Source organism: Thalassophryne amazonica, chromosome 10, assembly GCF_902500255.1.
Source record: "Thalassophryne amazonica chromosome 10, fThaAma1.1, whole genome shotgun sequence".
NCBI lineage: Eukaryota > Metazoa > Chordata > Actinopteri > Batrachoidiformes > Batrachoididae > Thalassophryne > Thalassophryne amazonica.
This window is the reverse complement of record NC_047112.1, coordinates 4,866,862-4,883,723: the sequence shown is the minus strand read 5'-3', so window position 1 is coordinate 4,883,723 and position 16,862 is coordinate 4,866,862. Positions and strand designations below refer to the sequence as shown.

Sequence of the window (16,862 nt, the reverse complement as noted above, 5' to 3'; positions counted from 1 at the left end):
GCAACTGTTTGTTGTGATTTGGCGCTATATAAAAAAATTGATTGATTGATTGATTGATTTGTCGCTAGACGTTTTAAACAAAGAAAATGCCGCTAAGAGGATTAAGAGTCTCCGGTTCAACTCAGAATGAAAATGCTCCCATGGATGTTTACACCAAAAGATCGCTGATTCGCTCATTTCGCTGTCAATCAAAAAGGGATTCAGCCTCAGACAGATCATCCAATCATCATGCAGAAGCTGAGCGTCCGGGCCAGCCGAGGCCCGCCCACTGCCCCATAGACCCCCAGACACGCTGAGCGTCCGATGGGCGGGACAAAGCCCAGCATTTATCCAATGACTGGTCTCGTTTCGCTGCGTGCTTTGTGTCGCTCAGCGTCCACACTGTTTAAAGCGCTGTGAAGCTGCGGGTTTGAGTGAGAGGAAAGCCGCGTCGTTCCCAGTGATGAGAAGCTGATTCTGAACAAAAGTTGAGCGCGTTGTAGCGCATATTTAGTCAATGACATGTACACACAACAGTATATATCTGATCACTTATTTTTTGACATTTTAGGGGAAGCTGAGCTTCCCTTGCAGTCTTAGAGCAATCACCTCTGACTTTAAGACACCTAAAGCACTTTACACTAAACGAACGGATCATTTCGCAAATAATGACAACAAAAATTGTAATATTGGACATGCAAACCTACCTTTGTCTTGTTTTTTCTCGTCTTCCAACTTCTTTTTTCTTTTCTCCGCTCCAGACGGATAATTTCTTCTGAGACATGATTTACACTCACTTCCTTCCTCACGATTAGTCATCGACCACCTGACCCAAATTTGCCCAACGGTGGCAGCAGCCAACAGGAGGCATCAATTAACCTAGTATTGGTATTTTGTCAAAATGATTTTTTTTGGGGTGTAATACAATTTTGTTTAAATTATTCAATATTATTTTAATTTCATGTATATATTTACTTTTTTTATCACAACGTCTCGGTGCTCTCGGGGCCCCCTGGTGGCGTGGAGGCCCTAAGCGACCGCGTAGTTGGAGTATGCCTTGGACCGGCTCTGTACTTCGTGTAAGTGTGTATGTGGGGGATCCCGACACTTTGTCTTAGTGACTTGTGGGGACTGAGGGGACACGTCACCTCCTGATGACTCTTCTTTAACGATGGGGACCACCACCCACACGGACGGTCCCAGACTGTCATGTAGGGTTGGGGAGGTGTGTCAGCACATCCAAACTCTTCAGTGTCTCCGGGTGAATCCCGTCAGATCCCAGAAACTTACCAACAAGTATTTGGACTGCGTCAGTGGAGACACCAGAGCCGCCTGAAGATTAAATCAGCTGACGTGGACAAAATTCTCCACCAGAGGACTGTTTTCTTATAAAACTCAAAGAGCAAAAATAAAGAGCGACGAGAGTCTGCAGACTGACAAAGACATGCTGTTTGACGGAGGAGGAGCCATCTGCTGCACGCACGCACGCACACGCACACAGTCTTCTGATGTGGCACAAATAACGTTCTTTAAAAGATTAGAGCAATTTAAGAGTCTTTTTATTGTTTGGTGTGAAGGTGCAGAAAAACTAAACCTCTGCAACATGGATCATCCACCAAGGAGTTTACATGTGTGTCTGTTTGTGTGTTTCTGTTTGTGTATCTGTGTGCTTCTGTCTGTGTGTGTCTGTCTGTGCCTGAGTGTCAGGTGTATTTGTGTTTGTGTGTCTGTGTGTTTCTGTTTGTGTGTCTGTGTGTGTTTCTGTCTGTGTGTCTGTGCCTGAGTGTCTGTATCTGTGTGTTTCTCTTCTGTGTGTTTCTGTCTGTGTGTCTGTGCCTGAGTGTCTGTATCTGTGTGTTTCTGTCTGTGTGTTTCTGTGTGTCTGTATGTGTCTGTGTGTGTCTGTGCCTGAGTGTCTGTATCTGTGTGTTTCTCTTCTGTGTTTTTCTGTCTGTGTGTCTGTGCCTGAGTGTCTGTATCTGTGTGTTTCTGTCTGTGTGTTTCTGTGTGTCTGTATGTGTCTGTGTGTGTCTGTGCCTGAGTGTCTGTATCTGTGTGTTTCTCTTCTGTGTGTTTCTGTCTGTGTGTCTGTGCCTGAGTGTCTGTATCTGTGTGTTTCTGTCTGTGTGTTTCTGTCTGTGTGTTTCTGTGTGTCTGTATGTGTCTGTGTGTGTCTGTGCCTGAGTGTCTGTATCTGTGTGTTTCTCTTCTGTGTTTTTCTGTCTGTGTGTCTGTGCCTGAGTGTCTGTATCTGTGTGTTTCTCTTCTGTGTTTTTCTGTCTGTGTGTCTGTGCCTGAGTGTCTGTATCTGTGTGTTTCTCTTCTGTGTTTTTCTGTCTGTGTGTCTGTGCCTGAGTGTCTGTATCTGTGTGTTTCTGTCTGTGTGTTTCTGTCTGTGTGTGTTTCTGTGTGTCTGTATGTGTATGTGTGTGTCTGTGCCTGAGTGTCTGTATCTGTGTGTTTCTCTTCTGTGTTTTTCTGTCTGTGTGTCTGTGCCTGAGTGTCTGTATCTGTGTGTTTCTGTCTGTGCCTGTGTGTTTCTGTCTGTATGTGTCTGTGTGTCTGTGCCTGAGTGTCTGTATCTGTGTGTTTCTGTCTGTGCCTGTGTGTTTCTGTCTGTATGTGTCTGTGCCTGAGTGTCTGTATCTGTGTGTTTCTCTTCTGTGTGTTTCTGTTTGTGTGTCTGTGTGTTTTTGTTTGTGTGCCTGTGTGTTTCTGTCTTTGTCTGTGTGTTTCTGTGTGTCTGTGCCTGAGTGTCAGGTGTATTTGTGTTTCTGTCTGTGTGTCTGTGTGTTTCTGTCTGTGTCTGTGTGTTTCTGTCTGTGTGTCTGTGTGTTTCTGTCTGTGTCTGTGTGTTTCTGTGTGTCTGTGCCTGAGTGTCAGGTGTATTTGTGTTTCTGTCTGTGTGTCTGTGTGTTTCTGTCTGTGTCTGTGTGTTTCTGTCTGTGTCTGTGTGTTTCTGTCTGTGTGTGTGTTTCTGTCTTTGTGTGTCTGTGCCTGAGTGTCTGTATCTGTGTTTCTGTCTGTGTTTGTGTGTCTGTGTGTTTCTGTCTGTGTGTCTGTGTGTTTCTGTCTGTGTGTCTGTGCCTGAGTGTCAGGTGTATTTGTGTTTCTGTCTGTGTGTCTGTGTGTTTCTGTCTATGTTTGTGTGTCTGTGTGTTTCTGTTTGTGTGTCTGTGTGTTTCTGTGTCTGTGTGTTTCTGTCTGTGTGTTTCTGTCTGTGCCTGAGTGTCAGGTGTATTTGTGTTTCTGTCTGTGTGTCTGTGTGTTTCTGTCTGTGCCTGAGTGTCAGGTGTATTTGTGTTTCTGTCTGTGTGTCTGTGTGTTTCTGTCTGTGCCTGAGTGTCAGGTGTATTTGTGTTTCTGTCTGTGTGTCTGTGTGTTTCTGTCTGTGCCTGAGTGTCAGGTGTATTTGTGTTTCTGTTTGTGTGTCTGTGTGTTTCTGTCTGTGTTTGTGTGTATTTGTGTTTCTGTCTGTGTGTGTCTGTTTGTGTGTCTGTGTTTGTGTGTCTGTGTGTTTCTGTCTGTGTCTGTGTTTCTGTCTTTGTGTGTCTGTGCCTGAGTGTCAGGTGTATTTGTGTTTCTGTCTGTGTGTCTGTGTGTGTCTGTGCCTGAGTGTCAGGTGTATTTGTGTTTCTGTCTGAGTGTCTGTGTGTTTCTGTCTGTGTCTGTGTGTTTCTGTCTGTGTCTGTGTGTCTGTGCCTGAGTGTCAGGTGTATTTGTGTTTCTGTCTGTGTGTCTGTGTGTTTCTGTTTGTGTGTCTGTGTGTTTCTGTGTCTGTGTGTTTCTGTCTGTGTCTGTGTGTTTCTGTCTGTGCCTGAGTGTCAGGTGTATTTGTGTTTCTGTCTGTGTGTTTCTGTCTGTGCCTGAATGTCAGGTGTATTTGTGTTTCTATTTGTGTGTCTGTGTGTTTCTGTCTGTGTTTGTGTGTATTTGTGTTTCTGTCTGTGTGTGTCTGTTTGTGTGTCTGTGTGTTTCTGTCTGCGTGTGTCTGTTTGTGTGTCTGTGTTTGTGTGTCTGTGTGTTTCTGTCTGTGTGTGTCTGTTTGTGTGTCTGTGTTTGTGTGTCTGTGTGTTTCTGTCTGTGTCTGTGTTTCTGTCTTTGTGTGTCTGTGTGTCTGTGCCTGAGTGTCAGGTGTATTTGTGTGTGTGTGTCTGTGCCTGAGTGTCAGGTGTATTTGTGTTTCTGTCTGTGTGTCTGTGCCTGAGTGTCAGGTGTATTTGTGTTTCTGTCTGAGTGTCTGTGTGTTTCTGTCTGTGTCTGTGTGTTTCTGTCTGTGTCTGTGTGTTTCTGTCTTTGTTTGTGTGTTTCTGTCTGTGTGTTTCTGTGTTTCTGTCTGTGTCTATGTTTTTCTGTCTGTGTCTATGTTTGTGTGTCTGTGTGTTTCTGTCTGTGTCTATGTTTGTGTGTCTGTGTGTTTCTGTCTGTGTCTGTGTGTTTGTGTGTTTCTGTCTGTGTCTATGTTTGTGTGTCTGTCTGTGTCTGTGTGTTTGTGTGTTTCTGTCTTTGTGTGTATGTCTGTGTGTTTCTGTCTGTGTTTGCATGTTTGTGTGTTTCTGTCTTTGTGTGTATGTCTGTGTGTTTCTGTCTGTGTTTGCATGTCTGTGTGTTTCTGTCTTTGTGTGTCTGTGTGTTTCTGTCTTTGTGTCTGTGTTTGTGTGTCTGTGTGTTTCTGTTTGTGTGTTTCTGTCTTTGTGTGTCTGTGCCTGAGTGTCAGGTGTATTTGTGTTTCTGTCTGTGTGTGTGTCTGTGCCTGAGTGTCAGGTGTATTTGTGGTTCTGTCTGTGTGTGTGTCTGTGCCTGAGTGTCAGGTGTCTGTGTGTTTCTGTCTGTGTGTGTGTCTGTGTGTTTCTGTCTTTGTGTGTCTGTGCCTGAGTGTCAGGTGTATTTGTGTTTGTGTGTCTGTGTGTTTCTGTCTGTTTGTGTGTCTGTGTGTTTCTGTCTGTGTGTTTCTGTCTTTGTTTGTGTGTCTGTGCCTGAGTGTCAGGTGTATTTGTGTTTGTGTGTCTGTGTGTTTCTGTCTGTGTTTGTGTGTCTGTGTGTTTCTGTCTGTGTGTTTGTGTGTCTGTGCCTGAGTGTCAGGTGTATTTGTGTTTCTGTCTGTGCCTGAGTGTCAGGTGTATTTGTGTTTCTGTCTGTGCCTGAGTGTCAGGTGTCTGTGTGTTTCTGTCTGTGTGTTTCTGTCTGTGTTTGTGTGTCTGTGTGTTTCTGTCTGTGTGTTTCTGTTTGTGTGTCTGTGCCTGAGTGTCAGGTGTCTGTGTGTGTGTGTGTCTGTGTGTGTGTCTGTGTGTTTCTGTCTTTGTGTGTCTGTGCCTGAGTGTCAGGTGTCTGTGTGTTTCTGTCTGTGTGTGTCTGTGCCTGAGTGTCAGGTGTCTGTGTGTTTCTGTCTGTGTGTGTGTCTGTGCCTGAGTGTCAGGTGTCTGTGTGTTTCTGTCTGTGTGTGTGTCTGTGTGTTTCTGTCTGTGTGTGTCTGTGCCTGAGTGTCAGGTGTCTGTGTGTGTGTCTGTGTGTTTCTGCCTGTGTGTGTGTCTGTGTGTTTCTGCCTGTGTGTGTGTCTGTGTGTTTCTGTCTGTGTGTGTGTCTGTGCCTGAGTGTCAGGTGTCTGTGTGTTTCTGTCTGTGTGTGTGTCTGTGTGTTTCTGTCTGTGTGTGTCTGTGCCTGAGTGTCAGGTGTCTGTGTGTGTGTCTGTGTGTTTCTGCCTGTGTGTGTGTCTGTGCCTGAGTGTCAGGTGTCTGTGTGTTTCTGTCTGTGTGTGTCTGTGTGTGTGTCTGTGCCTGAGTGTCAGGTGTCTGTGTGTTTCTGTCTGTGTGTGTGTCTGTGTGTTTCTGTCTTTGTGTGTCTGTGCCTGAGTGTCAGGTGTATTTGTGTTTGTGTGTCTGTGTGTTTCTGTCTGTGTTTGTGTGTCTGTGTGTTTCTGTCTGTGTTTGTGTGTCAGTGTGTTTCTGTCTGTGTGTTTCTGTCTTTGTTTGTGTGTCTGTGCCTGAGTGTCAGGTGTATTTGTGTTTCTGTCTGTGTGTCTGTGCCTGAGTGTCAGGTGTCTGTGTGTTTCTGTCTGTGTGTGTGTCTGTGTGTTTCTGTCTGTGTTTGTGTGTCTGTGTGTTTCTGTCTGTGTTTGTGTGTCTGTGCCTGAGTGTCAGGTGTATTTGTGTTTCTGTCTGTGTTTCTGTCTGTGTGTGTGTCTGTGCCTGAGTGTCAGGTGTCTGTGTGTTTCTGTCTGTGTGTGTGTCTGTGTGTTTCTGTCTGTGTGTGTCTGTGCCTGAGTGTCAGGTGTCTGTGTGTGTGTCTGTGTGTTTCTGTCTGTGTGTGTGTCTGTGCCTGAGTGTCAGGTGTCTGTGTGTTTCTGTCTGTGTGTTTCTGTCTGTGTGTTTCTGTCTTTGTGTCTGTGCCTGAGTGTCAGGTGTCTGTGTGTTTCTGTCTGTGTGTGTGTCTGTGTGTTTCTGTCTTTGTGTGTCTGTGCCTGAGTGTCAGGTGTATTTGTGTTTGTGTGTCTGTGTGTTTCCATGAGGAAGTAAGAAAGGAGAGCAAGAAGACCAACAGAGACGCTGACGATGGGGGACAACCATCCTCAAGAGAGACACAACGATGACACCACATCAAAGATGCGTACAAATTGAAGGATGTTTCTGAGATCAGACAGATGAAGAGCTGGTTGATCTGATTCCTCCTGAGCAGGACCTTCATCCAGAGGTCAGAATGGTCACATGACATCTGCCCTCATTTGGATCATGGTCTGTTTGAGACACAAGAACCCTGAAGGTGAGATTTTAGTGGATAGTAAGCTGCTATCGTCCTCTGCAGTAAACAGCAGGTTTCTGTGTGATTTGAGGTCACAGGGACACCAATCAAAGCTCTAACGATCCATTAGAGTAATTAAGACTCCCTGCAGGAGAGACGCCTGGGACCGGCCCCAGGAGATGATATTGATATATTAAAGATGTCAGAGTGCGATCGATGTCCTCAGGACTCCAAGCTGTGTGGGTGACGAGGTCGGGACGACACCAATCGCATCACTAACGATCCACTCCGGCAAATGAGACCCTTAACAGCTAACGAGCCTGCAGGAACTCAACCACAGGAGAGTCCATTACTGTCCACATACCCTCACCTGGGAGCACATTTCAAACAGTTACCACAGGAATGAGGTCGTCCATGTGATCAACAAATATCCATTTTCAGCCACGCCAGTGCCTCTTCAGGATGTACCAGGGCAACAAGGTCCCGCCCACTCCTGGAGTCCAGGTACCGGCTCAGTCACTGCAACCCTGATGGACAAGTCAAGAGACTTTCCACACGTGTAGCTGCAGCCCGGTCCAGTCCAAGAACATGGCACATGGCACATGGCACCACCTTGCCCAAGAGTTTTTTTTTTACCAGCACTAGAACCTGACGGATATAGATTTTTGGAGGCTGATATATTATTATTGACAAAACAATCTATATTGTCTCAGTCCATCCAACAGTAAGTGGGTCATGTTCTCGGCTGGGGAAGTAACCCGCATTGGGCTCTTTTCTATTTGATGCTACAAAATCGGGAGATAAGCATCGGCACCGACAAATCTCAGGGCCTATACAGGACTTAATACCAATATTAGGGGAAAAATATTTACAATTCAAACATATCTACCGATATATAAGATAAAAAATGGCAGCAATTCCGAACATTGTTTTAGATCAAATCCTCGTAACAAAGAAATGTAACTGAGGTTTTCTATTTTATACTTTAAACATGGACATTTATTTACCGCACATTTATTTATGATAAATAAATATAAATATGACAATAACAACCAACCAACCAACACACATCATGTTGTCTTCACTTGGATTGCCAGTGTTGCGTTGCTTTGCATTTGCATAAAATAGACTTCTCCTCTGATTTGGCCCCGCCTATCTGATGGCGTAGTGACCGTGTGTCTCTTGTGGCTGTGAAATGCCTGCTCGGCTCAAAAATGAATGGCAGCTGAACGGCAGCCACCGTCTCTTGTAGCAAATGTGAGCAAGGGGTGAGGGGGTCCCAGCCACGCATGAATGCCATTAGCGCACCCTCTGCTGGACAAACTACATAATGACACCATTTACAACAGCTAAAGTGTTCTGCCTTGTTTATACAGCAAAATAACATTTTCATATCATCAAAAATAACAGATACCAAAATGTTCACGAAAGGCTAATATTGGTCGCAATATATTAGCTTAGCTCAACTTAGCATCAATCAGAAATCAGTTACAACAAATGGAGCTGTAATCACTCTGATCACAAATAAACAGTATATTCATAATGTCTATTTTATTTTTCAAACAATAATTGTTTCCAACAATCTAATTGGTCAGAGAGACGTCTGTCCACGTTTAAAAAGAGAGAAACTCAAAGCGTGCAAACAAAATCATAAAGAAACACCTTCTTCCTTGTAAAACGTCACCTCGAGGCAGATTTTAAACACACATACGCAGGATGTATAAATGTGTATTTATGTTTATGACACGCGGCGCTGCGACACTCGGTGATGAGGCGAGGCCGTTAAGGAGACAAATGGAGGAAATAAAGTCTCTGCCGCACACGGTTACCTTCCATACATTATCCCGTCCCAGTGACCCACGCATTAACCTCCCCTCTGCCCCCAGCATGCCGTTCTGCTGCCTGGACTCCTCCTGCAGAGACATCGCACTACAGCACACGTGAGCAAATTAACTGCTCGCCTTTTTAACCTTTTCCACGCACAAAATAGACCAAGACCGTTTCCAGCCTGCACTGCTTCCTGCAGGTGAGTGGACGGCATGCATGCTGCAGACAGTACGGTGCAGTGTCAGGGTCAAACGTATATGGTTGCAACAAAAGACAGAAGAAAGATGCTCAGTCAGGGAGGTGAAGAAAAACGGTGGCCAAGCATAAAAAGGCGTGAAAACGCTTTTAAAACCACCTGAGAACATGGCCCCAAAGGTCACCAGGGTCAGGATGCTGGTGACCCCAAAGGGCACCAGGGTCAGGACGCTGATGACACTGTTTGGTACAGTTTGATATTTGGTGTTGGCGTCCTGCTTCATCAACGGACAAAATGATTTTTCTCCTTCAAAAGCTCGTCCATCATAAAGATCAGCCAATCAATGTATCACAACTGACAAACATGTTTGGATCCAGACCTTCTTTTTAGTGTCTGGTCCTGGTGTACTGCTCGGTCAACCAGTAGCTGGTGCTTCGACCCTCTGGTATCGTTTCCAGTCACCTTCTGAGCTGCACTCGTGTTCACTTGTGTTCACTCATGTTCTGACTCGACTCAGTTGCTATGACGCCTGATAAGAGTTTCCATGTTGTGGACAGGCAGGACAGGCCTGCCCTGTGTTAGTCAGTCTGTGTGAGTACCTGCTGTTAGTAGCCCACCCATTTGTGCTGCCTGGTGCACCTGAGCGCTGTTTGCTTCTTCAGCCCGCCGGTGTGGATCATATGTGGATCAGCCCTGGTGCTGTCCAGCTCTTCATCCCTGAGACTTGCTGTTGGATGTCTTCCTTTGTGATGTTGAATTGTTCTTGTTCTGGGAGGTGGCTATGATGTGCTCTTAGGTCCACCGTCCACTTGGCCTTGTGTTGTGTGATGCCTCTTTCTCCCACATGTTCTTCCAGTAATGCTCAGTCTCAGTTCTGGGAATATATATATATATATATATATATAGCCGCCGTTAGTTTCCCTCTGGCAGATCCCGAGCAGCCGGGAAAGCAGGCCGACTGGGTGACTGTGAGGAGGAAGCGTAGCCCTAAACAGAAGCCCCGTGTACACCGCCAACCCGTTCACATTTCTAACCATTTTTCCCCACTTGGCGACACACCCGCCGAGGAACAAACTCTGGTTATTGGCAACTCTGTTTTGAGAAATGTGAAGTTAGCGACACCAGCAACCATAGTCAATTGTCTTCCGGGGGCCAGTGCAGGTGACATTGAAGGAAATTTGAAACTGCTGGCTAAGGCTAAGCGTAAATTTGGTAAGATTGTAATTCACGTCGGCAGTAATGACACCCGGTTATGCCAATCGGAGGTCACTAAAATTAACATTGAATCAGTGTGTAACTTTGCAAAAACGATGTCGGACTCTGTAGTTTTCTCTGGGCCCCTCCCCAATCGGACCGGGAGTGACATGTTTAGCCGCATGTTCTCCCTGAATTGCTGGCTGTCTGAGTGGTGTCCAAAAAATGAGGTGGGCTTCATTGATAATTGGCAAAGCTTCTGGGGAAAACCTGGTCTTGTTAGGAGAGACGGCATCCATCCCACTTTGGATGGAGCAGCTCTCATTTCTAGAAATCTGGCCAATTTTCTTAAATCCTCCAAACCGTGACTATCCAGGGTTGGGACCAGGAAGCAGAGTTGTAGTCTTACACACCTCTCTGCAGCTTCTCTCCCCCTGCCATCCCCTCATTACCCCTTCCCCGTAGAGACGGTGCCTGCTCCCAGACCACCAATAACCAGCAAAAATCTATTTAAGCATAAAAATTCAAAAAGAAAAAATAATATAGCACCTTCAACTGCACCACAGACTAAAACAGTTAAATGTGGTCTATTAAACATTAGGTCTCTCTCTTCTAAGTCCCTGTTAGTAAATGATATAATAATTGATCAACATATTGATTTATTCTTCCTTACAGAAACCTGGTTACAGCAGGATGAATATGTTAGTTTAAATGAGTCAACACCCCCGAGTCACACTAACTGTCAGAATGCTCGTAGCACGGGCCGAGGCGGAGGATTAGCAGCAATCTTCCATTCCAGCTTATTAATTAATCAAAAACCCAGACAGAGCTTTAATTCATTTGAAAGCATGACTCTTAGTCTTGTCCATCCTAATTGGAAGTCCCAAAAACCAGTTTTATTTGTTGTTATCTATCGTCCACCTGGTCGTTACTGTGAGTTTCTCTGTGAATTTTCAGACCTTTTGTCTGACTTAGTGCTTAGCTCAGATAAGATAATTATAGTGGGCGATTTTAACATCCACACAGATGCTGAGAATGACAGCCTCAACACTGCATTTAATCTATTGTTAGACTCGATTGGCTTTGCTCAAAATGTAAATGAGTCCACCCACCACATTAATCATACCTTAGATCTTGTTCTGACTTATGGTATGGAAATTGAAGACTTAACAGTATTCCCTGAAAACTCCCTTCTGTCTGATCATTTCTTAAGATTTACATTTACTCTGATGGACTACCCAGTAGTGGGGAATAAGTTTCATTACACTAGAAGTCTTTGAGAAAGCGCTGTAACTAGGTTTAAGGATATGATTCCTTCTTTATGTTCTCTAATGCCATATACCAACACAGTGCAGAGTAGCTACATAAACTCTGTGAGTGAGATAGATTATCTCGTCAATAGTTTTATATCCTCATTGAGGACAACTTTGGATGCTGTAGTTCCTCTGAAAAAGAGAGCCTTAAATCAGAAGTGCCTGACTCCGTGGTATAACTCACAAACTCGCAACTTAAAGCAGATAACCCGTAAGTTGGAGAGGAAATGGCGTCTCACTAATTTAGAAGATCTTCACTTAGCCTGGAAAAAGAGTCTGTTGCTCTATAAAAAAAAAAGCCCTCCGTAAAGCTAGGACATCTTACTACTCATCACTAATTGAAGAAAATAAGAACAACCCCAGGTTTCTTTTCAGCACTGTAGCCAGGCTGACAAAGAGTCAGAGCTCTATTGAGCTGAGTATTCCTTTAACTTTAACTAGTAATGACTTCATGACTTTCTTTGCTAATAAAATATTAACTATTAGAGGAAAAATTACTCATAACCATCCCAAAGACATATCGTTCTCTTTGGCTGCTTTTAGTGATGCCGGTATTTGGTTAGAGTCTTTCTCTCCGATTGTTATGTCTGAGTTATTTTCATTAGTTACTTCATCCAAACCATCAACATGTTTATTAGACCCCATTCCTACCAGGCTGCTCAAGGAAGCCCTACCATTAATTAATGCTTCGATCTTAAATATGATCAATCTGTCTTTATTAGTTGGCTATGTACCACAGGCTTTTAAGGTGGCAGTAATTAAACCATTACTTAAAAAGCCATCACTTGACCCAGCTATCTTAGCTAATTATAGGCCAATCTCCAACCTTCCTTTTCTCTCAAAAATTCTTGAAAGGGTAGTTGTAAAACAGCTAACTGATCATCTGCAGAGGAATGGTCTATTTGAAGAGTTTCAGTCAGGGTTTAGATCAGGGTTTTTCTTTCTGTTTTTGCTCTGTATGCACCACTCTGCATTTAATCATTAGTGATTGATCTCTGCTCCCCTCCACAGCATGTCTTTTTCCTGGTTCTCTCCCTCAGCCCCAACCAGTCCCAGCAGAAGACTGGCCCTCCCTGAGCCTGGTTCTGCTGGAGGTTTCTTCCTGTTAAAAGGGAGTTTTTCCTTCCCACTGTCGCCAAGTGCTTGCTCACAGTGGGTCATTTTGACCGTTGGGGTTTTTCCGTAATTATTGTATGGCTTTGCCTTACAATATAAAGCGCCTTGGGGCAACTGTTTGTTGTGATTTGGCGCTATAGAAATAAAATTGATTTGATTATTTTTTTTTACAATTATTATAGATGTTTTAAGGCTGTAAAACCCCTCACTACACACTTTATACAGTTTTCTCAAACAGGCATTAACATTTTCTCAATTTTCTCTCCTGTGTAAACACTCTTTTTTCTTCTGCGCAAGAAGACAAACGGACACACGCAGAACACAATGCACATGCTCTCCCTTCACTCACTGCCTCCAGGGGTACGGATGTGGGACCTGCAAAGAATCCAAGTCATGGCCACGGAGCTCTGCAGCTGCGGTTACCGAGACCATGCAGGGGGCGCTGCGCATCAAAACAGTGAGCGTAGTCTCTGGACCTGTTGCCAGAGTTGGATGCAGCTCGGCACAGCAGACAGGGGGCGGTGTGAGTGGCCCGCTGTGGCGTTTACCGAGCCCGCAGACTCAGTAAGTGCATCGGAGGCAGTGAGAGCAATCGCAGTGATCCCGACCGGTGCCACGACCGGCCCGCCTGATAAGGATGCAGAACACAATGCGCTGTTAAACAATAAAATAAAATAAGCATGCAAAATTGCACTAAAAAAATCCACAAAACTGCGAGGCCGTGAAAGGTGAACCGTGACATAGCGAGGGACCACTGTGTGTGTGTGTATATATATACGCTCAACAAAAATATAAACGCAACACTTTTGGTTTTGCTCCCATTTTGTATGAGATGAACTCAAAGATCTAAAACTTTTTCCACATACACAATATCACCATTTCCCTCAAATATTGTTCACAGACCAGTCTAAGTCTGTGATAGTGAGCACTTCTCCTTTGCTGAGATAATCCATCCCACCTCACAGGTGTGCCATATCAAGATGCTGATTAGACACCATGATTAGTGCACAGGTGTGCCTTAGACTGCCCACAATAAAAGGCCACTCTGAAAGGTGCAGTTTTGTTTTATTGGGGGGGGATACCAGTCAGTATCTGGTGTGACACCATTTGCCTCATGCAGTGCAACACATCTCCTTCACATAGAGTTGAAGAGAACACCTCTCCAACGTGCCAAACGGCAGTGAATGTGAGCATATGCCCACTCAAGTCGGTTACGACGACGAACTGGAGTCAGGTCGAGACCCCAATGAGGACGACGAGCATGCAGATGAGCTTCCCTGAGATGGTTTCTGACAGTTTGTGCAGAAATTCTTTGGTTATGCAAACTGATTGTTTCAGCAGCTGTCCGAGTGGCTGGTCTCAGACGATCTTGGAGGTGAACATGCTGGATGTGGAGGTCCTGGGCTGGTGTGGTTACACGTGGTCTGCGGTTGTGAGGCTGGTTGGATGTACTGCCAAATTCTCTGAAACGCCTTTGGAGACAGCTTATGGTAGAGAAATGAACATTCAATACACGAGCAACAGCTCTGGTTGACATTCCTGCTGTCAGCATGCCAATTGCACGCTCCCTCAAATCTTGCAACATCTGTGGCATTGTGCTGTGTGATAAAACTGCACCTTTCAGAGTGGCCTTTTATTGTGGGCAGTCTAAGGCACACCTGTGCACTAATCATGGTGTCTAATCAGCATCTTGATATGGCACACCTGTGAGGTGGGATGGATTATCTCAGCAAAGGAGAAGTGCTCACTATCACAGATTTAGACTGGTTTGTGAACAATATTTGAGGGAAATGGTGATATTGTGTATGTGGAAAAAGTTTTAGATCTTTGAGTTCATCTCATACAAAATGGGAGCAAAACCAAAAGTGTTGCGTTGATATTTACTCAACAAAAATATCAACGCAACACTTTTGGTTTTGCTCCCATTTTGTATGAGATGAACTCTGTGTGTGTGTGTGCACACACACACACACACACACACACATTTATACATGCGAAGCGAAGTGAAAGCGGCATCCCAAACAGGATTTTGAGTCCACAGTGATATTTATCCTGTTTTTAATTATGTTGTTTTTGCGCTGCTATGTTTGTCTTCTGTAACGTTTCTGTGTAGCTTTTTGTTTGTCTCAATTTTTAAAAAAAGAAAATAAAACTTAAAAAAGGAGAAAGAGGAGATCTTGTGGGAATTCAGTGCACAGTCGACACTGAAACAGGAAATGCTAAATGTTGAGTCAACATTGAATCAGGGAACAATAAAGTGAGAGGAAGTGACGATCTTCATAGCACATGAGGTCAGTCAGAGGATTATTCAGTTTGCAAATTGCATGAAGGCATTTAGCCATGCTAATGCTCTCCACAACCATTTACTGAAAAAAAGGATCTAAAGGATCTGAAGAATCTAAATGAGATGATGAGGACTCTCAGGCATGTGAGAGGCAAATAAAGAAAAATGCTTAAAATGGTGGGGGTTAAGAGGGCTGTAGTTGGGGGGTCTGGGTGTCAAAGCCCCCCAGAAGCTGAAGGTTTTTAGCCATGCTAATGCTCCCCAAAAGAATTTACTGAAAAAAGTCTGAAGGACCTAAATGAGACGGTGAGATGTTGAAGAGCTTCACTCGTTCATGTTTGCAACATATACATATTATTGAATTATTGATGACTGTGTTCAGTAATCATTTATTATTAGTGAAGTTGAAAATCTTTATAAATTGATGTCTAAGTTAACACTTCACTGTTGCATTAATTAATGTACTTTTTTAAAATTGTCAGTGTCACATTTGTGCCATGATGAGTCCGTGGGTCACAGTGGCTCACAGGTCTCTGAACCATGCTTCATATCATTTCCAGATTCCCGTTTTTAATCTGTGTGCCGTGGAGCTCTGGGAGCTTCTCGCCGGCTGAAATGTTTGCATAAATCTTCTTCATGCATTCGAGATTCCTCCCAGGCTGATTTTAATGTCAGAGGCAAAGCTTTAAAAGCAATTTATGCTCATTTTAGGCTTCATGAGATGTGAGCATATGTACTCCAAGGTCACGTCTAATTTGATGTGGAAGAGTGTTAAATATTCATCTGTGACCTGAGGTGTTCCCTCGTGCTGAAGCGGCGTGCGCGGGGTGAGAACGGCGCCCTCGTTAGCTGGAAACATGGCGTCCCAACACTGGCTTCAGGCGGTTTCCAGTGTCACCAGGACTTGAACCATGTCGGAGAAAAACCTGAACAGGTGATGTTTGTCAAATTATTGAGCATCATTTCCTCCTCAAATTGTCATTTTCACATAAATTTGGGGGGAATCTTCACAGCCAATTACAAACGTGCCCGAGGAGTGTTTTTATTCGTCGTCAGACTGAAGGCAGGAGGCCTGAAGACATTTTTGGAGGGAGAATGTGACAGAAAACCAGCTTCAAAGTGGAAAATATCTCAGGATGAATTATTTCAGCTGCTTGTCTCTGACTTGTGCTCGTTGTTGAGGTGATGCCAACTGCTGGGACCCCGGGCGGTTCTGTCCATGACGTTCCCAGACCCATTGATCAGGAATAACAAATCATCATCCAACAGTAAGAACGACCAATCAACAGTCAGATACACCGTTCAACTACAACGTACAATAACTGACTAACTGACAGATGGACCAAAGGTTCACAGTACTGATGTGCAGGTCACATCCAACTGACCCCTCATAAGAGCCGAGCCAGAACCCAACCCGCAAAAATATGAGCCAAACGCAACCTGAGCTGAAGAGAAGAAGAAGAAGATGATGATATGTTTTCTCAGGACACACATCAGTACAAACTACAAGGTTTGGTACCATGACAGACAGACAGACACAGAGACAGACACAGAGACATAGAGACAGACACAGAGACAGACAGACAGACATATCACACTGTTTTGATGTTGTGAGACTAAAAGCGTCTCGTCTTTACGCCCACTTCCATCTTTCTGTCTGTTGTTTTTTTTTTTTTGTGTGTGTGTTTCCATCAGTGGTGTCTGATACCTGCTGGACCTGAAACTCTTCAGGCACAAAACATCTAAAGATTCAAATTTCTGAGGTGGACGGAAACAAAAAACTGCAGTGGACAACAACAAGACAAAATTCCTGTTCTAAACATCATCAACGTTCCTTAAAGAACTGATGACATTTTCCGACAGGAGGAGGATAAAAGAGTCAGAAGTGCAAGCGAGCACTCGGAATGACGAGGAAATTCCAGTTGTGTCTGTGTGTTGCGGCTTCTCTGCGCTGTTAACTCCTCTCACTCACTCCCCTCGGGACGCAACCTCACCACCTTGTGGATGCTCTGATCAGTCGGCTACTGTCGGGGGAGTGAGGCCTGTTGACTCCCAAATGCACAGCGACACCTGGTGGCCTCCGGACCGAGTTAGATTGAAGAATATCTGATTCCTCCCATTTTGTTTTTTTTATTTTTTGATTATTAAATCACTCATGTAACTGACAGGACTCAGGCCTGTTGTGGGCGGGACTCTGAATAATGACCTCACAACAGAA

At 44.5% G+C, this 16,862-nt stretch overlaps 1 protein-coding gene across 1 annotated transcript in view; it reads right to left on the bottom strand.

Annotated features, from left to right (window-relative positions):
- Nucleotides 1–1,008: 1,008 nt before the first annotated feature.
- Nucleotides 1,009–16,862, bottom strand: part of LOC117519431 (protein O-linked-mannose beta-1,2-N-acetylglucosaminyltransferase 1-like) — a 48,341-nt gene continuing 32,487 nt past the window's right edge. Inside the window, exon 6 of the mRNA XM_034180778.1 lies at nucleotides 1,009–1,183. Coding sequence (XP_034036669.1) covers nucleotides 1,009–1,183 — 175 coding nt within the window. The remainder of the gene's footprint in view (nucleotides 1,184–16,862) is intronic.